The 24239-nt window shown below is 37.8% G+C and overlaps 2 protein-coding genes across 2 annotated transcripts in view; one reads left to right on the top strand and one right to left on the bottom strand.

Moving 5' to 3' along the window:
* LOC137283355 (L-xylulose reductase-like) overlaps positions 1-24239 on the bottom strand; it is a 72172-nt gene that overhangs the window by 17887 nt on the left and 30046 nt on the right. The gene's annotated exons all lie outside the window — the stretch shown is intronic.
* The window catches only part of LOC137283354 (uncharacterized), a 36557-nt gene continuing 25617 nt past the window's right edge, over positions 13300-24239 (top strand). The window contains exon 1 of the mRNA XM_067814817.1: positions 13300-13703. Coding sequence (XP_067670918.1) covers positions 13667-13703 — 37 coding nt within the window. The 5' untranslated portion in view covers positions 13300-13666. The remainder of the gene's footprint in view (positions 13704-24239) is intronic.

The raw sequence follows: 24239 nt of genomic DNA, 5'->3' as shown, positions 1-24239 counted from the left end.
TTGGATAGGGTGATTATAGCTTCAAAAACTTTCTTGGCGTAACTTTTAACTTTCCTCTTAATTACAAAGCCTTTCCTTGCATCTTCCTCAAACCATCCTTTAAATCAGAACAAGAGTGCTGATATTTAGGAATTTCAGATAAGCACGCTTTCATGCAAAAGCAGTATGTATTTGTTTTGTTTTGTACATGAGATGACATCTAATATGTGAATCTCTCTTGATTGAGTTTCATAATATTTCTGATCATGCTGTCTCTCTGGCCGATGCAACTGATAATTCAGTTCAATTATGAAGACTGCCAAGACTGATTTATCAGTTCCACTGCATCCATGTCAAACTCTCCTCTTCACGACCAAACAACATAGATCTCAGCAAATATAAAAAAATCCTTTATCAAATTTATCTAATTACCGATATTGTATCATCCCACTCAAAGTTTCTCTTATGTTGACCTCTTTTTTTGCCACTCATCAATACAGGGGTCTTCTATGATTGAAGATACAGTGGGAACCTTCTTCCATGTACGAAGGCCTAATAAAACATGGCAGCGCCGCCTGCGATAGCACGCAACCAGGAGTTTCATCATGTTCCGCTCTCAAAGATAATACCTATAATCACAATCCCTCACACAGGCTCCGTCTACTTCACAGAGCTGCCTCCAGGACATACTCAGTCCTGTCTGAAGATGGGCTTCAGATATTATCAGGGTTTTTTAATATATCTTGCAATGTTATGTGGACTGTTCTTCATCAGCCTCATTACAGAGCTTGATCTTTTATGGTGAAATGTGATGAAATATTGACCACTGGCTTGTTGAGAGGCGATGACGGGGAAGAAGAAAAAACAACCGCCCAATTAATCAACTCCAGAATGGAATCAATATCTGTTCCACACTAACAATTCTCTGAGATAACATCAAAGTTTTCGTTTCTTAGTGAATCATTTCCTTTGCCCTTGTATAATGCAAGAAGATGATAAAAAAGTTACATCTTAGCTTACTTTTGGAATGCCCTTCAACTTTCATTAACTTTACCTATAATTTCATAAATTCATTGAAGCTGACAATAATATTTATTGAGTGGTAAATCCTGCTGAAACAGCCCCAATTAAGTCCAGACCAGCATGATTAACAGCATCGGTCAAGTGAAAAACAACAACATCGACATTAAAACACAACACTGACAGCCATAATGTGAATAACAGCCAGACATCTACAACAGCATGACTGAACCTAATTATCAAGTCCAAGACAGCAACATTGCCACCGATCAAACACAATAAGATTTGAGTGAGATTGTCAGTGAGCAAGTGAGGTAGTGGATGTGTGAGGTGGTGAGTGAGTGTAGTGAATGAGGTAGGTAGATGGTGAGTGAGGTAGTGAGTGAGTTAGTGAGTGAGGTAGAGAGTGAGTGAAGTAGTGAGTAAGGTAGTGAGGGAAGTAGTGAGGTAGTGAGTGAATGAGGTTCAGAGTGAGGTAGTGAGTGAGTGTGTGTGACACTGTCAGCCATCTAACACAGCAAGATTTGCATGAGTAGTGAGGTAGTGATCAAGTGAACGAATGAGGTAGTGAGTGAGGTAGTGAGTGGGTAAGTGTGGTAGTGAGGTAGTGAGTGAGAGAGGAAGTGATGCAGTGAGTGAGTGAGATAGCAAGGTAGTGAGTGAGTGAGGTAGTGAGTGAGGTAGACAGTGCATGAGTGCGTGGTAGTGAGAAAGTGTGTGAGGTAGTGACTGAGTATGTTTGTGTTCATATCATGGCATATCAAATTAAGGGGGAAGGAAAGTCCATCAGACAAGACAGAAGATGTTCATAGAACTCAGACAATCAACGAGTGAGGCCTTTGAGTAACCGTTGAGTCACTAGAAGTGATTTTACAAGTGTAATGGACTTGTTAACATTTGAAGCTTGTCAAAGCACGTATACCAATATCACAGAAAATATCACTATTTGAGAACAAATTCTCCTTTTTGCAGAAAGTTTGTTGTGACATGTATACTATTCAAACCACAAGTCAGGAGATGACATGAAAAGCATGTTTTTCGGCTAGAGTGGTCTGTGTAGTTTCAACAAGAAATATTGAGCAATTTAGGAGTTCTGATCCACAAACCGAAAACAAATGAATGGATGTCCATGTTTATTGCTGTAGTGTTTGATGATGGCTTGTTTCAATCCATTAGGATAAAAAGTTATGGAATACCTCATTCTTTCATCATTTATTTGTCATTTATGGACTTAAATTGTCATGAGGAAACATTTATACCTTATGCCTGCATCCAGACCCAGATTAGGTAACTGAAACAAATAAATAGTCATCGGGTCACAGGTTGAAGGTGGTCGGCATGACTGTCCTCAGAGATGCTGTCTCTCCCTAACCTGGACCCAGTCTCACAAAGTAATCTTAGTCTTATAGCTGTTGTAGGTTATTGCAGTCATTGCAGTCACTACTACTATTACTACAGTCACTTTGTTCAGTGGGTCCTTGGTGCTTCATATTCCTGTCTTTCAATAAGTACAGATAACTCACGTGGGACATGTTCAACAGTTACAAGACACAGCTTATGAAAATGACAAAATACATGTCTGCTTTTCACTTAGGTTCGAGATAATCTCAAGGTTAGATGCAATGATGTTGAGCTACAGGTGAAGTCTAGGTTGGGTCCAAATTAGTCTTCGGTGAGCTACAGGTGAGGTACAGATAAGCTACAGGTGAAGCCTAGGTTGGTTCAAGGTGAGGTATAGATGAGCCATAGGTGAACTACAGGTGAACTTATAATCAACAGGCAATGCTGAGCTAAAGGGGAAGTCTAGGTTGGCTCCTAGTAAGGAACCAGGGAGCTACAGGTGAGATACAGATAAACTACAGGTTAAGTCAAGGTTAGCTCAAGGTGAGTGAGTGAGTGAGTGAGTGAGTGAGTGAGTGAGTGAGTGAGTGAGTGAGTTTAGTTTTACGCCACACTCAGCAATATTCCAGCTATATGGTGGCGGTCTGTAAATAATTGAGTCTGGACCAGACAATCAAGTGATCAACAGCATGAGCATCGATCTGCGCAACTGTGAACCGATGACATGTGTCAACCAAGTCAGCAGGGCTGACCACCCGATCCCGTTAGTCTCCTCTTACGACAAACACAGTCGCCCATTATGGCAAGCATGGGTTGCTGAAGACCTATTCTACCCCGGGACCTTCACTGGTCAGCTCAAGGTGAGGCCTATGTGGGTTACAGATAACCTCCAGTTGAACTACAGGTGATGCTGAGCTAAAGGTGAAGTCTAGGCGGACTCAAGATGAGGTCTAGGTGAGCTACAGGTGGGCCACAGATAAACTTTGAGGTTGGCTCAGGATCAGGTCTAGATGAACTACAGATAACCTCCGGGTGAACAAACTACAGGCGATACTGAACATCAGGTGAAGCATCGGTTCGCTCCATGTGAGCTATAGATAAGCTACAAGTGAGCTACAGATAAGCTACAGGTGAGGTATGGTAGGAAATCACTGCAAAGTTGCGATATCAGTTTTCAGCATACGTTTCTGGCAGTCAGTGCAGATGTGTGAATTCTCCAGATCTTCTGACCCAACAACATTCCAAGAACTCCATCTCTCCATCAATTAACATCTGTGCACTTCTAATCCAATAAATTCTTTTGCATTGATAAACCATGAACTATACAGACAGCTTGAATGAGATGTAATCATGTCGAGGAGTTGTGATCACAGCCACTTGGAGTCTCACAGAAAGGCGGTCACAATCACAGATCAAATCACTGCCCAGATTCAGATATATTTGACAAGGGCCTGATTGAAGTCATTAATAAACTCGAACCCTACATCGGTACCCCATAGCAACTCAAGCTCAAATTTTACAACACTGGGAAAAATCAGTTAAATAATTTGTGGCATTCAAATTGCACTTCCGACCACAGGCAAATATAGTTCCATGTAAAAAATGATTGAACCATTTGGATGTTTTAAAAGTGTTACTTAATTGCCTGATTGATCCTGACTTCAACTGATCAATAGTTCAAATGGATGAAATGGACAGTCTTCAGACAGGATGGGTCGTGTTTTGTAAAGGTCATCTCTATTGCTTCAGCCATGACAGAAAGTCTTGGGTTGGGTTGATTTAATATAAATTAAAATAACACTTCTTTTTAGGTGGATACAGTACAAGAATAGCAAATCAAGCACAGTATAATTACCATGATATTCTTAATCTGTTTGCACTAAAATCTTAGATTAAAAAGAGCAAACTTATTTAAATTCACCTTACAGCCTGTATAAATTTGAACACTGTTGAGAGCACCACTAACTGAGTGTGATGAGTTTAATGGGGCTTTGAACATTACAGAATGATATTACATAATGTCAGAGGGAAGCTCTGAGAGACGCACATCCTAGACCCCTAATACTGAAAAAATATCCCCATCAATATATGCAATATGGTGACAGCACCAGGTTCATTATGAAGACAAATTTGGAATTCAAACCTGTCATCAGCAGATCCTTACATTGTCAGGGGATGTAACTCAGCACAAACCTGTTAGTTGAACCCACAAGGTCCCCTGAGCAGATCTTGAAACCCCATGTATTACCATCTTAAATATTGAGTGATCTGCACTTTCAGGAATATTCCAGCAATATTCCAGCAATATTCCAGCAATATCAAAACAAATGGCCCTGTATCCATGTTGACATTTGAACTTGGGTCTTTGACACAATGATTGCACACTTATACCATTTGGCCATCCTCCCACACACATCCACTTTGAAACATCCTACAACTTGTGGAAACATTACATGAGAAGTTGTACACAGCATCCATTAAAATATTAAAAACTACATTTCTCATTACCTTTATGATTACCTAGCATATTACCTGTCTATCACCCTAGAACTATTAACCAAATGCTTATTTGATTCTTTGGAAAACTTAAAATTGAGTAAATGCAGCAAACAGATTGGGACTTCCTCAAACACACAATCTAATTAGTCCCATGTGGTATGGATCGTGTTTCATACACACTGATATTTTCACCAATATTTTCCAGTCTACCATGGTTTTTAATTATTGATTACCAAACATGACATCTCATGACAGGCATCTGTCAATGAATATTCCATTGAGATTTATGCAGCAGCTGCCATTCTGAGAGGCATTCTGCCAAGGGTTTGCCAAATTAGATTAGGCATGCATCCATCAAGTCAATGAAATGGGCAGCCTTTGACAAAAATATATATTTTTAACATTACTTATAATCTAATATTTTGGTTGAGTGAGATTTTCCATTGCCAGACCGGGCTTCAATGTGATGAGAGTGTGAGGTCAGCGACGTGTTGTTTAGAAGACAGGAACTTTGAAACATGAAATATAATTAATTTTGATGCCTGTTCTGCTAACAGCTCTGTCAAGAAAACAAGTGAAGGTGTCATTTTTTCTCATATTACTGGCACTGTCTTTGCTCACTGCCTGTAGTGCAAATATAAGGAAGGTGTTAGTTACTAGCAAACGTGCTGATCATCATTAATTACTTTTCTCTGATGGTTGTACAGATCTGTATTTTTTCTTGATGCCCCTGTTCAAATGATTACGATTTGTGTGAACCTATAACAAATTGACTACATGTAACATGATACATGATACATAAGATACAAATGTATGTGAAGGATACACGATGTCAGTATCACTGATGAGTTCTTATCCTCAGATAGAAGAGGTTCAACATATGTCATATTTGGGATTTCACTTTCTTAGTAAAGCACAAATTCTAGTACTGTCTTGGTAGGAAGTCGTGGTGGATGAGTGGGCTAGGTGGGTGACTTTGTGTGCTGGCGATTAGGTGCCTGACTCTGAGGGTGCGGGTTCGAATCCAGGATGGGTCTCAATCCAAAAAAAAGTACCAGAATTTGTACTTAGCTAAGAAAGTGAAATCTCAACTATAACATATGTAGCATTTGACCAGTTTCTAAAATGGCATTGTGTAATAATAGAAGAGGTTACTCAGGATAGAGAATATTTTTCTTGGAACCCCAGTAATCTATAGACACACGTGATACATGTAAACAATTATCAAGACATTACTTGAATAAATCAAGTGAGTGAAGTTTTTACTTCTGCCTGTGATAAGTTGCAAAACTTGCCACCATTGATACACAGTTGTACTGTTACAGGAAGCATTGTGGAATTACAGCGTCCCTCATAAACATATCATTCTCTTTCACAGTGTTCTCGTAAGCTTAAAGGGGCACTGATGCGGAGCGAATAATGTTTCTCGCCAACGGTCTAATTACGGAACCAAACTGCAAATTGGTCAGCGCCCGCTCCTTCGACCGTGACGGACAAAGGAACTGGGCTCCTGTCCATATTAGCAGAATTTCTTCACCCAAAAGAGTCAGGAGGCCGGATGCCCATCATATGCCATTATTTAAAAATATCCATGGCATTCCATGTCTGATCGTAACAAAATATCCCAGCAGTGTAGTTTTTTTCGGATGCTTGGATGGTATAGTTACTCAATTTGATCCTATTTCTGTTTTTTTAACCTCGATATTTAATCATGTTACATGAAAATATGATGCTTGGATGGTATAGTTACTCAATTTGATCCTATTTCTCTTTTTTTTTAACCTCGATATTCAATCATGTTACATGAAAATATGATGTCTACAGGCACGTAGCAAGCCATTTGTTTCACTCCGGAAGATTGCAAAGCTTCATATTTAGGTAATTCTGAGTGTTGGTTCAGCTGTGATAGCAAATATCATACGTAAAGTTTGGTAGCTATGGTAGCTACAATGGTTTATTATTTATGATAATAAAAACACACAGTTGATTTATTTTAATTCGTAAACAATAAATGATGACTTTGCCTTTGGTAGAGAAATCTGAAAATTTTCTTACATAAAAAAAACCCCCTTATTTCACCTATTTACCCAAGTACACAGCAAATGCCTGTATGTATTACTTATGTAACAAAATTCCGTTGGTATCCTCAAAACAGTTTCGGCCCATAAGTGTTTTCAGGCTGCATGCCACACAGAGATTACATCTTCCTTGCTGTAACTCGCGTTTCATGGTGTAAACCTACACATGTTATTTGTCATCATTCTCTGGATGGTCAATTAATGAATTTATAACAGGTATAATTAGTAGTAACACCACTCAGGTTACTCAACAAAGGTTCCCATTTGGCATGTCTCCTGTCTGGAGTAAATACTCAACATTATAAATTAAGGTCTGTAATGGCAAATGTATTGTATGTTATGTAACATGTGCATGTAAGTGATGCAAGAGGGTTTATCAGCTGAGTTACAAAAACAAACATCGATCAAAGGATTAACCGATAACACACTGATTGATTAATTACTTTTGTCAAAAGGTAGTGTGTGTAGATGACTACACCCTGTCGTAAAGTGCGATTGTAAAAACAACATCCTCCCTTCAAAGAATTAACCACCCTTGCGTTGATTGATTGATTGCTCATTATTGGTTAACTAAATTACTTAGAATAGCGGACATCATACAGTTAGTTGCCAGATGTGCTATCTTGGGTAACCAGTGATAGGATTATCAGGTTTTCACCAACGAAAGACATGAAACGATGTGTCACTTTTTCGCAAATTAGACAGTTGTGTAAGACACGCGACACAGAGCAGGATTATTTACCAGCTGCAGATGAATGGAATACGATTTCTTTTACGTGGATATTACGTGTAGCCTGACATTGTTGCTATAAAATTAGTCTGTTTTACATTCATTATTTGCATTTTGTTTTAATTTATTTTTTGTAGCATTCAGCAGAATCGATATGACAGAAAACACACACTTGATCGCGTATGTGTGTGAAATAGGATCCACATTGGCAATCTATACAATGTATAAATGTTGCTGTTATGTTAGAAATTTACTATGAGTATAAGCAGACCGTGTGTTCTTTTATTAATTTTCAAAATCATACAAATATGACAATAAACTAATTAGGGTTATGAGACAAAATATAGAGACGTACATTGGCTTCGGTATTTTTCCGTCCTAATAGTTTTTACCATTTCTACCACTGGCAGATGATTAATCTTCAAAGTGTTTCATTTGTTTTCATAATACATTTGTAATGAAGTTGATCTGTCTATAATTAAACTATCAGTTGCACATACGGACTGCGCAGCAGAGGTCACGAACCAGTCACGAATTCTGGGATATCATCCGGGTACTCACTGGAGAAAAACAGTAACAAAAGTTTGCACCAGTCCACGGAAATTGCTCCGCATCAGTGCCCCTTTAAGATCTTGTAAATTTCCTCATACCATCACTACCTCCTCAACTGTAACATAGGAGGTACGAATGTTATGAGAAAAGTTACTACATCTTAGGCTTATGAGAGGTTTACAAAACAGGCCCCAGATCGTCATAGTATTCACTGACCTTTACTTGTGACCTTGAACCTTGAGCTGTCAATGAGAGCAGCATCCCTTGGAACAAATGGACAGATTTAGAAACTGTCCTCACGTCAGTTGAACAGACATAACACTTTACCAAATTTAACAGACATCACAGAAGATAATTCATCCGCTGTAGTGAGTAAAATTAACATTTATGTATCAATGAGACTGTCATCAAGCATGCTTGCCTCTTTCCAGTCCTATGTGTGTCTGTCTAATAACAGTCAAGTCAATAACATTTAGAGCAGTGCCCCATGTTTAAACGCAAGTTATGACACAATCAACCAAGCAACCGACCCACACTAACTGGACAATGATTTAAACAAAAAACAGCAAAATAGCTTACTGCAGACCCAGTTTTAACAAGAACCCTTATGGTACAAATTGCATTATGAGTCCTAATGTACAAACAGCACAGCTTGATGTAGAGCTATTCTTAACCAGAACCCTTATGGTATGACTTGCATAGTCCCTTTAGTACAAACAGCACAGCTTGCTGTAGAGCTATTCTTATGGCATGGCTTGCATAGTCCCTTTAGTACAAACAGCATTGCTTGTAGTAGAGCTATTCTTAACCAGAACCCTTATGGTATGACTTGCATAGTCCCTTTAGTACAAACAGCATTGCTTGCTGTAGAGCTATTCTTATGGCATGGCTTGCATAGTCCCTTTAGTACAAACAGCATTGCTTGTAGTAGAGCTATTCCTAACCAGAACCCTTATGGTATGACTTGCATAGTCCCTTTAGTACAAACAGCACAGCTTGCTGTAGAGCTATTCTTATGGCATGGCTTGCATAGTCCCTTTAGTACAAACAGCATTGCTTGTAGTAGAGCTATTCTTAACCAGAACCCTTATGGTATGACTTGCATAGTCCCTCTAGTACAAACAGCATTGCTTGTAGTAGAGCTATTCTTAACCAGAACCCTTATGGTATGACTTGCATAGTCCCTCTAGTACAAACAGCATTGCTTGCAGTAGAGCTATTCTTAACTAGAACCCTTATGGTATGACTTGCATAGTCCCTTTAGTACAAACAGCACAGCTTGCAATAGAGCTATTCTTAACCAGAACCCTTATGGTATGACTTGCATAGTCCCTTTAGTACAAACAGCATTGCTTGCAGTAGAGCTATTCTTAACCAGAACCCTTATGGTATGACTTGCATAGTCCCTCTAGTACAAACAGCACAGCTTGTAGTAGAGCTATTCTTAACCAGAAGCCTTATGGTATGACTTGCATTGTTCCTTTAGTACAAACAGCACAGCTTGCTGTAGAGCTATTCTTAACCAGAACCCTTATGGTATGACTTGCATTGTTCCTTTAGTACAAACAGCATTGCTTGCTGTAGAGCTTTTCTTATGGCATGGCTTGCATAGTCCCTTTAGTACAAACAGCATTGCTTGTAGTAGAGCTATTCTTAACTAGAACCCTTATGGTATGACTTGCATAGTCCCTTTAGTACAAACAGCACAGCTTGCTGTAGAGCTATTCTTAACCAGAATCCTTATGGTATGACTTGCATTGTTCCTTTAGTACAAACAGCACAGCTTGCAGTAGAGCTATTCTTAACCAGAACCCTTATGGTATGACTTGCATAGTCCCTCTAGTACAAACAGCATTGCTTGCAGTAGAGCTATTCTTAACCAGAACCCTTATGGTATGACTTGCATAGTCCCTTTAGTACAAACAGCACAGCTTGTAGTAGAGCTATTCTTAACTAGAACCCTTATGGTATGACTTGCATTGTTCCTTTAGTACAAACAGCATTGCTTGCTGTAGAGCTTTTCTTATGGCATGGCTTGCATAGTCCCTTTAGTAGAAACAGCATTGCTTGTAGTAGAGCTATTCCTAACCAGAACCCTTATGGTATGACTTGCATAGTTCCTTTAGTACAGCATTGCTTGCTGCCCAATTATTCTTAATCAGAATCCTTTTGGCATGACTTGCGTGGTCTGGAAGTACAAACAGTACAAGTTGCTCAGCACAGCTTGCTGCAGACATATTCTTGCTGCTGCAACCATGAGTCACATAGGCAATCTTTCAGACAAGAGATCGTGTAAGTGGAATCTATCAAAACTGTAAAAGACGCACACATACAAAAAAAAAACAAAACCTAAAGCCCCCAAAACAGTTTTAAATAACATTTTTATTTTACCATAATCAGAACTGAAAGCAGGAATTGTTTGAGACCAGTCATTCTTCATTAAGCAAAGCTTATTGGACCGAGATAAATCATACGAAATCTTTCATGTCATAATATGGATTTCTGAAGTCTTGAATGTTCAACAGATAAAAGCCATCAGATCCGATCATGAAAAAAGTCATTGATCACATGACACAATCTCTTCCCATGATGCATGTGGCACTCATTCTAATTACATCGTAACATCCACATTGGAAATCAATAAGAAGGAAGCAACATCACCTAGCGTAATACATTACCATGTCTAAATCACTGCTACCTCCGCTCTTTATGGTTCATCTCTGCAATAACATGTCAATACCTTTCTTTATCACTCTCTGGTCTAACATGTAGTTTCCTTTTTTTCTGGAGTAATTACATAATGGCCATAAAATTGAATATATCTCTGTCAAAACATTCAAGTTTCATGAAAGGTAACTTTTAGTGACAGCTTCTTTGAACACAGCCCCTCTATTTCAACAGTCTTCTCCCATCTTACTGTACTCCACATTTCAATAGATCACAGCTACCCTCCTGGTCTCATTAGATCACACCTATACCCCACCTTTCAATAGATCACAGCTACCCTCCTGCTCTCATTAGATCACACATATACTCCACCTTTCAATAAATCACACCTATACTCCACCTTTCAACAGATCATACCTATACTTTGCCTTTCAGTAAATAACACCTATATTCCACCTTTCATCTGATCACACCTATACTCCACCTTTCAATAAATCACATCCTTACCCCACCTTTAATCTGATCACATCTCTTAAATTCCTCATAGGATATGATCTCCTTTACTAATTTACTGAGACCATCAGAAACTTCCTTTAATGATTACATCACACCTCTCCTTTAATGGGTACATCTCCTTTATCCAGGATACCAGAGACCTCCTCTACAAACCATCAGAGACCACCTTTAATGATTACATGACAATGCGCACATTGCAGCCTTCTACACTAAAATCACACCTACACCTACCGGTACATCTAACATACAGATTTTATCCCAAATACTGCTCCTATAATGGGGAATTCTCTCAAATACTTCTTTATTGCATACACCTCAAACACTCTCTCTGCAGTTAATCATGTCTGGCTTACACTTCTCTTACTGACAGCAATAGTTTGAGACTTCCATGATCACTAGACAGAGCCTAGTGCTGACAGTCATTGTCACTGAACTGTCTAGATTTGAGACTTCCATGATCACTAGGCAGAGCCCAGTGCTGACAGTCATTGTCACTGAACTGTCTAGATTTGGTTATTTCAGTGATGGTCTTTTCATACATGATGGGAAATGACAAACCTCTGAACCACTGGTTTCAAGAAATATTGTTGTTTAAATTAGACAAAGTCAATTCCCTTTGAACTGATAAAATTAGTGTTGTTTGCCAACACTGCCAACCAAAACCAGAAGCCGCTGCTAGACACAGTTACTGCATTTAATGTACAGAATAAGCTGGCTCAAGCCACTGGGAAACAGGTAATCATAAGTAATTTACAGTTAATTTTAGTAATACTTGTAATTGTACTTGTAATTTGTAGTAATACTACCTAAAAGGAGTCATCGGAAAATGACATATCCCCCCGGCCCCCACATATTTGAAAGGACAAATCATCTGACAGTTACTTATTGTGTTGCTAAATCAAGTCTGAATTGTTTCCATGGAATTCATGAAAAATATAAATGCTATATATCTGTAATCAGAAACCATTTCAAGATTTGTCTCATATATCTGTCAAGATCTTTTGAAAGATATGAAATGGTTTTCAAGTTGTGCTCCAGGAACGAAGTCCGAAACGTGTCTATGGAACCCGAGAAAACAATAAATCACAAAAGCCTGTAAATACCAAAAGGCACCACTTTGGGGTCTGCCACACATATCTACCAAGTTTTGCTGACAGATATTAAGAAGTTTTTGAGTTCTGCTCTGGAAACAAAACATCTCTCACTTTTGAGATTAAGTCTGAAATGTTTCCATTGAAACTGAGAAAATAATAAATCACAAAAACCTGCAAATAGCAAAAGGCACCGCTTTGGGTTCTGATTGATATATCTACCAAGTTTTGCCAAAAAATATTGAACGGTTTTTGAGTTCTGCTTCGGAAACGAAGCCCATCTCTCCATTTTGAGACTAAGTCCGAAAAGTAATGGAACCCAAGAAAATTACAAATCCCAAAAACCTGTAAGTAGCATAAGGCACCACTTTATGTTCTGATTGATATATCTACCAAGTTTTGCAGAAAAATATTGAACACTTTCTGAGTTCTGCTCCGGAAACGAAGCCCACCCCACAATTGGACTAACACCAAAATGTTCCATGGAGAAACAAAAAAAAAATTTAAATGCCAAAAATCTGTACATCTATCAATTTTGGTCTAAATATTGAACGGTTTTTGAGTTATGCTCTGGAAACAAAATGTTTAAGGACGGACGGACGAACAGACAGACGAAGCATCGTCTATATGCCCCTGCATTACATGCCAGGGGTGATAAAAATCTTTAAGTGCCAAAAGTTTACACCTATGTAAAAATTCTCAATCCCAGTATAGTGGTGAAGGCAAATGAAACACTTTGATGTTAGAACTCTATTACAGGATATTTTGAAAAAGTGTTTTTCCCTGATGCCAATTCCGCTGATGGCTCCAGCAGCTGCTGTAATACGAGAAGGATGTGTATAATCTCCGACTTCAACATTCTGGGGACATCATCAACTCCATACAACCACAGTATAGATTACAGATTCCTACAGCATTGATACATGATATCGGCTCAAGTCTCCATAACCTAACGAGCAGTTGCTTCATATCAGAAGAGTTGATCATGCAAGTTTTTAACATCAACTTTTTACCATCACAAGGTGAATGAACAGACGCAATTTCAAAGTATTCATCTGCATGAACCTATTACCCCCACTGCACATAATTGGCTGTTCCATGCAGTAAGGGTGAGTCCACGATGGAGGAGAAGAAGGGGTGTTGTCTGTGACAGTCAGGCAGTAGTGTGCGGACCAGCAGTATGGTGGAATGCCATGCTGTTGCATAGGCCCTCACTGTATCTGCGTGCAGGTAAGACAATCCTTATTGGTCACTTTAACACTAACAACATACACCATGTAGATGGTACACTGACACAGGGAAGGTGTGATATGACAGTAATAGTCATACACCCAAACTGACCAGTTGATCTTAACTCAGTATTTACTGTAAGAATGTGAGTTCATCTTCTCTGTGCATGTTGAGAACACTGAGGTATTATTTTTATTCCAACACTGCCTCTGTAATTTCACACATCATTTCTGCTGCTCAGTTGACATATTGTACATTTTTACAAACTTTTATTAAGACAGGTGCCAGGAAAGCTGTATTTTCTTCTCCTCTCTCACAAAACAAATTTTCCATATTTATGGATGGATAACAAAAAATGGATGAACAGCCTCTTTATCTCAGTCAGAACCACATTTCCATGTCGGCTCTAATGCTGTCATCCAGCAAATCATCACAGTGATACATTGTCATCCATTCTTAGTGCCTCAACTTCTAAATGCTTCTCAAACATGTTTTCCATATCAAGTGAGAAATGTTACATTAGTCTTTCATCTTGTAGACTCACTTACACACTTACTTATCCACTTTATCATTGTTCTAGTGCTAATGAGTACTGCTGATCAGGGGAATCATTTGTACATCAGTTGTCTGACACTTGGTATCAGGTGACTTAATTAAGGGCATTGAGAATTTCAGTTTTAATTTTAAATCACAGATTTTATTTTCAAAGTATGTGTGGCAAAATATTGGCTTTAAGGTTGTCACTCACTTTAATCAAGATCTGGCTGTTTCACTTTAAAGATCAAATTATTTTATTCAGTGCCAATATTCCTGGAACATTGTTTAAAGAGGTATACTACAAAATGCACCTGAAACATTTGAACCAATTTGATTATTTAAATAAAAATATTCAGCGTGACACATGAGTGAGTGACTATTGATTTACACACCTTTTAATATCAATAGTCAAACAACACTGATGACAAATTTTCCTCACATGTGCAAGGTTTATCTAATTCTTTTTTACTTAAATTCCATTTGAAGATTTCTGTAGTTTCAAAATATGTTTAATATATTAAACATGCTCATCTCATTTACATCCTATTTGTCAGCAGAATTGAATTCAAGTCTTCCAGCCATCATAATATGGGTTATGTAACAAATATATTGATATACTCTATGAGTCAGTGGGTGCTATGTCTGGAACAAACAGACTCAATACATTTGTATTACACATTCCATGCATGGATACACAATGTCAATAAATATATCTTTCAAATCTGTAAGTCAACAGGTGGATGAACAATGCAAAAATACTTTCAAACTGTAGCCACATTTGGAATTTTAAACCATTCATGTCTAACCACTGTCAAGGAAAACCATGAGCAGGTGCTGAAAAAGGCTTTGTATTTTAAGATAGTACAGGCAAACAAAATCAGAATCATCTTTTAAAATTATTTTCTAAGTTGCCTGCATTCAAGTATGCACCAAAAAACACAAAATTCCTCCCCTCTCCCACCCCCACAAAATAGCAATCTATATTTTATTACTGATATTTAATTACTGTTCAAAAATATTCATCACACGTACATGAACACAAATCTACAACCCTGATTACCATATAAACAAATGCCATGTTTGCACATTGTTAATTTGACATGTATAATGCTGTTTATGTTGCACATTAAACACTTGGGGCAGCATAGGAACAGATACAGGTTTACCAGATTTTAACCAGATTTATTGAAAACCTGTAAAAAAATACTCAGTAGACAGGACCCAAAGCAGTTAAATCATATCGGAAACCCACTGAACGCAATCAACACCTAAGGCGGATGACAGCTTGTGAATAAACACTCAGTGGCTGAAAAACTTCTCAAGAGCCAGGCATAAAGTTTAATTCCAAAACTAACAGTTTTATAACATTTAATCGAAGATCAACTATTTACAGTGTCCCTGGATCAATTCTTAGAATATGTCATGGTTTTTTCCTTCAAATCATGAGAGATGAATTACTGCAATATTTGCGGCATGTACCTCAGCATGGACCAGCAACCAATACTGTATTTATCCGAAGATAATATATCCAGCGGTATCATGGCAAGTCTGCATAATTCGCATGTGCTTGGACTGACAGTAATTCCTCAGAATTATTCAATATAATTACATTTCCTACCCTCTCTCACCCATCCAGCCATGCGGTGCATTCTAAACAGGGGAAGAAAGTCTTCCAGATCTAGATATACCAGAGCATCTGCAGGAAACGACGCCCACAAACACTCACGTTTCAGGTAGCAGGCCCTTACTGATATTGCATGGCAAGGAGGTAGAAAGAAATTATCTAATTGTATACTAATCACTGGATCATTGCTCATGATACCAATCACAGGATTATTTGGCCCAGATTTATCATTTACAAGACAGGGGCAGTGAGGTTAAGCATTTGCTCATCATGTCGATAACCCAGGTTCTATTCACGGATCCAATGTGTGAAACCCATTACTTGTCTCCCCCACCATGATATTGCTGGAATATTGCTAAAAGTGGTGTAAAACTAAATTCACTCTCTCGCTCACCATTTACAAGACAATGTCAGATAACAGGGGTATTTCTCTGTGTGACATTACCCAACAAATATTGCATAATAGTGTTGTAGTATAGAATGTGTTTCTGTATGCTAAGATCTGTGTACGATAGTCATTAAACTTAGTTCGTAAACACAGAGTACATGTGTAGTTACAGGCAAGTAGTATCTGGAGTTGCCATGTGAAACAAGGTACCGAGGTGCAGACAGATCCCTGCTGAAACTTGTGAGGTGCCCATGTTTGCACACAAGAAGCTCGGCACATATTAGGTGACCCACCAGATGTCCAAGATATTTTTCAGTTTTGGCGGAGCAATTAAGCTTAAAAAGCAATGATACATAGAGCAGGAAAAGGTTTCATTTAAGTGAAGTGAAATGGATTTTAAGGTCATACTTGAAGCTTACATACAACAAAATAACCCCCAAAACCAACATAACTGAATCACAACTATCATTTATTTATGACATATAGTATACATTTCTGATTATCCCAAAAACAAATAATTAAAATAACAAAACTATCATAAATCAAAAGTGCAATATTTTGTGCTTGGGTTCACTTAAACTCGAAACAAAGCAGCCAGGATACTGAACCCAGTCAGGGCGGGTGGGTGTGCACTCAAGTGTAATGAAGACTTTCGTTGGTTGGTTCATATGCTATGCTGTGTATATGTTACAGTCAGATTGTGAAATCAGTCCTTTCGAGAACTGACTAAGAGGGTCAGCCATTTTGCATCATTTTGTGTCGCAAGAATAATTATTCTTCAGTCATTTCATGAAATTTCACTTAATAACTTAATCTACAAAAGTGGATCACAATTTCAACATCACTTATTGTCACTAACAGTTAAAACTGGCAGCGACTGTTAGACATCACCTTGGCTTTGAAGCATTCACACCTGTTTGTTTGATACTTGCTGTGTCTGGCAAAACAGGAAACAGGAAAAAAAGAAATGAGAAAAAAAGTAACAGATTTTACTAGGAAAGAAAGTATTAGGAAAAAGAGAAACCCCTTTTCAGTTGTTTGTTTTTTATTTATAAACAAAGTATAACAAAGCACATTTTTGGCATCCTGTTTTCAATTTCATTAAATGTTTTTATTTAGTCTAATGTTCTGACCAACTCCAGTCATGAATTCAGAGATGGACAGGCTTCAAGCTGTTTTTACAGATGAATAGTTTACTTAACAAAGTTGCTTATACTATCAAATAAGCTAAGTAGGTGAGTAGTTCTTCAGTAAACAAGTAATGACAACTAAAAAAAGGTGATGAAGGTAACAGTTTTTATATAACTTAAACAGGATGATCAAAGCAGCCACACCTCCCAAGCCCCATCCAAGACATATGGAAGAAATAAAATTTCATGAAATTTTGATAATTTGTTACTGTAAGTCCATACCAAAAGGTATCAGAATCTGGAAAGCTGTGATTTACATTGCATGTGATTTTAAGAATATTTTGATCATATGGCAATGTGCATACGAGTGTATGTGCGGCTGTTTGTACTAGTCCAGACTTGAGCTGGTTTTATAGTACTAGCTCACAGTTAAGCATGAATACCCACTCAGACACATCATTCTGACTCCAAGCTGAACAGTCCTTGTTGTACCCATTCATGCTGAGTGAAAGGGACCAACAAGGACCATATTTTAATGTCTTTTGGTTTGATGCATGCAGGGATTGAACCCGTGATCTTCTGTTCTTCTGGTAGATGCTCTAACCATGGAGGCAGTCAGTTTCATTTAAGACATAGTGTGGCAAAAATGTCTGCTTGAATATACTGGCGCAAGAATGTGAAGTGTACAGAGAGTTGTCATACAAGAATGATTCTCCAAGATCTATAGAAGATTCTGAGACCTGTTTTTCGATCTCTAACAGATTTTTCAGACATCTTATGGATTTTCATAACAAGTCTTATTAGTTGGCTTCAAATGAAGATGACATGTACGAACTATGAAGAAAATGAAGGCTGATATTTGGAAAGAGAATAATATCAGATGACACTCATTTTGTACTGAGACATGACTGGACAATCTCATTCTTATGCTTACAGATCTAAAGTTTGGTATACACACTGTGAAACAAAATTTATTGTGAAACAAAAATGTCAACAAAGCCCATGTAAGTCAATAAAAACAAGCCAAATGTTTATCTTGAGAAGTTGTTATGCAAAATGTTGTCTGATAGTTATTGTCTCACCAACTTCTAGAAAGCTAATCAAAATATTAGGTTTATAATAGCTGGCAAACCATGACTACTGCAGTTCATAAATTCAAAGTCTATGGGCTATTTTCATGATAATTTCCTTAGAAAATTCAATAACCATATTTTTGTATATGATGATCTGACCCATTCCTACAGACTGTGGCAGCTTGGAAAAGATGGCACTTTCCATCAATGGCAGTTTGTTTTAATTATTATTTCATATCTGTGTTCGTTATGATAGAGGATAAAATAAAAAACTTGCTGTTCAAAATGTATTTTAAAATTCAAACCAAGTTATTTGGATGCTTTTCTGATAAAATACCTCTAGTCAACACTACACTTTTTCTCCCGCCGGTGACATCCAATATGAAAATCCCACTTGAGTGATAGAGCATTGATCAATCTGTACACGCATGGCAATCTAAAGAAAGACTTTGGAACAAAACCAGTATCCCTGTACATCATGTTACAGGAAAAGAAACCCAACCCATGGAGAAATTCAAAGGCAATAAAAAAAAACAACAAAAATTGTGTCCTTAAGCAATAAGACTTTGTGTGATATACACCCCTGCAGTGGAGCTACCTGTTTATTCCGAGGCCAGCTGATCCCCATGTGGAAGCTCATTACGGAGGTTGGTGAGGCCAATCTCGGGGAGATCTAAGCCTCCAGACATACAGGGATTACTCTCTCTCCACACGGAAACATTCAATCGGCGTCCATTACCAGCAAGGATTTCTGGGTATCAGCCGGCTTTCAAAACAAATATATGGAACCTGGTCAATGTTCATTGTTGAGATCATATATTAAAAGATACTCAATACAATATATTTTCTGTATGGTTGGTAGGGAAGGATCCTAGAATATTTCATGACATAAGAACAGTTCTTGTTAATTGAATGGTGTGCACTTCTAATGAAATGATTCTTCATACTCATTTTTCTGCTGACAATATACACAGTTGCTGTTTGGTTCTATGCCACATAGTGTACAGGATTCAATATTTAAGAGTACAATGTCTTTATCTTCCAACTGCATGTTTTTAACCTTAGAAGTTCAAAAGATAAGTTAAAATATATAATTCACCATTACTACTCGTTTTGTAAAATACAGCACAATGAAAACATATCTTTCAGTCAGTGGGCTGTACAATATAAAAGTAAAGCAAAGTAAAACCGTGAAATGCCATCAGATGGTCAGAAATAGTGTTGACATTGACCACCGTCAGATACAACATCACAGTGTTGATGTAAGGCCACAATGTTCATATTAGATCATGTATTTTGATAAGGGTCCAGCATGATCAGAAAACTGCATGAAAACTGACCAAGTTCTGAAGAGTTCAGAAGTGGAAAGTAAAACTCAACACCGGCCTCCACAATGTTCCCTGTATGCTGTTCATAGCATGAGGTAGCTGACCTCGCCCTCCACAGACTGAGAAACCTGCTCCTCTTGACTCTGAGTCAGATACCTGAATACAGGATGTTTTCATATGTCCCTTTATTTAGAAGCCATGCATTCTGGGATGCTAACTAGCATGTCAGAGAGAATCGGAAGCTTTGACTGCTTCTGCCAGCAGGATAGACTAACGCATAGTCTAAAAATATATGTAATTTTTATAGTATTCTAGAGCTGATTATGTCAGTATTGATGTCAGGTCTGTTGACTGGGGGTGTTTTAGGGCTGGATGTGCCAGTATTGATGTCCTTTATGATGGCTGAGGTAATTCTAGGGCAGAATATATGTCAGGTCTGTTGACTGGGGGTATTCTAAGGGTACAATATGTCAGGTCTGTTGACTGGGAGCATTCTAGGACAGAACATGTCAGTACTGATGTCCTTGACTGGGGGTATTCTAGGGCAGCAAGTGTCAGAACTGATGTCAGGTCTGTTGACTGGGAGATATTCTTGCGCAAAACGTGTGAGTACTGATGTCAGGTCTGTTGATGGGGGTATTCTTGGGCTGAATCTGCCAGTATTGATGTCTTTTATGGTGACTGAGGATATTCTAAGGCAGAATATGTCAGCATTGATGTCAGGTCAGTTGACTGGGGGTACGCTAAGGTATAATATGTCAGTACAGATAATCACTGGTCCCAGGTATTCTGGGACAGGATTACATAGTCCCTAAAAATATTAGCGCCGTGGGTTAAACTTAGGTAACTACCATGACACATCTGGTGATCACTGCAGGTATTCTGGAACAGAATAAGCCCTAAATATGGACCAAGGCAAACTTACAACATGGAGATCCTGGAAAATATGGGGGACAGCTTGGCTCAAAATGGAAGGAAATACATGTATAGCTGATGTATGAATGTGGCCTTTCTGCCACATAATGTTAGCTTCTCACAGTTTACACTCAAGTCAAAAGGAAGTGGCCAAAGAATCTTAATGCTTACATTACTGCAATGGATTTATCCTATTAATAATTAAAATATAGCTAAGGTCCCGGGGTAGAATAGGCCTTCAGCAACCCATGCTTGTCATAAAAGGTGACTTAGTAATGCTTGTCGTAAGAGGCGACTAATGGGATCAAGTGGTCAGGCTTGCTGACTTGGTTGACACATGTCATCGGTTCCCAATTGCACAGATCAGATCGATGATCATGTTGTTGATCACTGGATTGTCTGGTTCAGACTCGGTTATTTACAGACTGCTGCCATATAGCTGGAACATTGCTGAGTGTGGCGTAAAACTAAACTCACTCACTTAAAATATAGCTACCATCTTCCAAGGTCTCCCAAAATACGGAAATATTTCTTTCAACCAAATGTTAACAGACTCAATGTGAATCATGAAAAAATATTGATAATGCGTTAATCTCCACTTAGAATATTGGAAAAATATAGCTGTCAGGCTTTTAAAACCAAGAAACTTTTCATGAAAGTCACCATAAGATTTGTTTTACAGCCAAAAGGTAAATCTGTGGTTTCCCTTCCACACAAATGATCCTGAAGTCTCATGGTATAAAGCAAGAGAAGGGAGAGAACCCTGAAGCATGTTAAGGCAATGACAGTGAATAGTTCAACCTGGTCTTGGACCACTGCTTCAGGCTTCTGGGTAATCATGTTGATTGCGTGAAACCTTCCATTAATGCTGCCACCACTGCAGTCGTGATTAGAGTCTAAGGTTATTTCCAGGATGTTTAATGCTGCCTCTTGTCAGATGTGCCTGTGTATTTGTGTGTCGATGTTGCTAGCTGGCCTCAAACCTCATGACATGTCACTTGGAGTGTCACCAGGTGCCGTGGACTGATGACGTGATGGCGGGGAACTGCAGGAAGCTGTCCAGAGACTATTGTATGAACATCATTTAAAGTAACTCACACTCAAAACAGATGGAAAACTATTACTATATTTGACAGAACCATTTGAAAACATTTTATGAAAGTTGAAATTATATACAACTGATGGTTGCAAAGCAACTGTTAATTACGACATCATAGATACTGTCAAGGTCATTCAGTCATGTGAGGGACCTTTAGCTGCCCTTATATTGAGTGATATTTACAATGTTACTTTCTTTGCCTTTAACCCTTCTAAATTTGACATATGCATAATGCCTTTGAAGTTCAGCTTTCTGCTTGATGTTCATGAAATCCATTTATATTAATATTTGTCTGGATTAACAAGATTTTACGGCATTTCTGTAAAGAAGAAAATGAACAGATATTGAACAAATGCCCTGTCCCAGAAGATGGAAGATCCTTGAATTGAGAACTGACCTTTCACAGAGAAGTCATTTAAGAAATTAGGGATGAAAAATTGTTTCATTTCCTTATACTAGACACCATGGGAACTTTCAGATAGTTGGCCATCAGGCAATCTCACCATCTGTAATTTTTTTATGGGATGGGAAGAAAAAACAACTGACATTGCTTTTTGGAAACTTCAGAAGTTTTAGAACTTAATTGAAAATGAAGCCAGTCCAGTAATGAAATTCATTGTGTTTGAAACCAAAAGAGACATTTTGAGAGAATTATTTCTTACATCAAATCATGTCTGGCAAAAGTGTGTATTTTGAACATGTGAAGATCCTTCCTTCTACAATATGTTTTATCTAATCATGTATGTAAAAGCAATACTACTAGTAAAAGTCACGATACAATAGTGGTAGGAGTAAAATTCAGACTTGGTACTGTTGATATAAGAATGGATTATATTCTCATTGGTCAAAGTCAGGACACCAAAGATATAGGTAAAGACAATCATACTTTACAGTAATGGTGAAGTATGGACGTAATAAAATATTTTACAACTGATAAAAGTAGGAATACAAAACTACTGATAAAGTGATCAGTATGATGTGATTAATGAAAGTAGGTATGCAAACCTGTAGATAAAATGTGATATTATGTGATGGATGAGAGCAGGGATACAAAACTATTGATAAAATCTGGAATACACTACTACTGGTGAATGTTCTGATAAAAAAACTATTGATAAAATCTGGAATACACTACTATTGGTTTCAGTACTATTGATAAAATAATAGAGCACAATACAATTGGTACATTATAGATGACATGAGCAGATAAAAGCAGTCTACTAGACGTACAACATACCAATAGTTTTGCTTCATTTCAGAAACACATTTGAAAAAAAGACCATCTTGTAACAGCCTGAAGACAAGGAACGTTGCAGCAGCCTGACTGAGCTGTTTGTGATGATACCGTACAGATGCCTTCAGGCATACAGTCTGGTTAAATGGGCTGGAGAATCTCCAGTTAACATTAGGCAGAAGGCAATTATTAAACATCTCTGGAAAACCTTCTTCACTCAGGTCATAATGACACTGAGACAGAAAGATGTATAGAACTACAGCATTGACAAATGTTCAACGGACACAAATAGTCCCTTTGCTGCTTTCATCATGACTTAAACATGCTATACTCTGCTGCTAGAATAAAGTCTAGCAGTGAACTCACACACAGCTTTGTCATTATTGACCAGTTGGGGGAATGTGACTGTCTCCATCATCTGCAAGTCAGATTTTATCTGTGGAGCACATTCAGCATCACTGAATATCTTTTTCAGTTCAACTTTAAAAGTACAAGTTCATCACTGATTACAATTCATAAGTTTCTGAGTTCATTTAATACTGAGAACTGAAAATACAAATTAGAAGAAACTGTTTCCCCTGATAAATCAAGTTAAAATTGAAAATAGTAAAAAGCTCAAGTCAAGCAATATCAGAAAAAATAGTTACACATATTTTCATAGACACAATAAATGCAGGTAACAACCCATGCATATAATGCATGTATTTGCATGGCCAACACAATATTAAGTGCTTGAGATCAAATGTCAGTTATTAGTTGTAGGCAAGGTGGATATAAAAAATATTACAATTACTATGATTAATTGCTTTCATTCACCAAAAGATCAAGCAATTTTCATTAAAATTTTGAGGATGAATTGAACATTAGATTTCACCCAAATTTCAAAATATGATAAATTATGACTACTGCAAAAATTAAGATGCATGTTTCCTAAAAAATTACCATTATGCGATTTTCTGATTCAATGATATTTAAATCCTTTGAATTAGCTGTTTGGGAATAGCATTACTAACAAATATCCTGGTTACATTAAGAAAAGTGAGATATAACCGCACCGCGTTAAGGTCTTGAACTCAATTTTCCCACGAAAACATGCATAACGTTAGATAAGAAAGAAGAGAAGAAGTGGGCCAGTCATTGATTTGGGGGAAACTGCTGCCACAGGGAACGCACCAAGGAACATTCCATTACATTTAAATAATGCATTC

This window comes from Haliotis asinina, chromosome 5, assembly GCF_037392515.1.
Source record: "Haliotis asinina isolate JCU_RB_2024 chromosome 5, JCU_Hal_asi_v2, whole genome shotgun sequence".
NCBI classification, from domain to species: domain Eukaryota; kingdom Metazoa; phylum Mollusca; class Gastropoda; order Lepetellida; family Haliotidae; genus Haliotis; species Haliotis asinina.
Note: the sequence above shows the minus strand (reverse complement) of the source record. Positions and strands in the feature narration are given on the sequence as shown.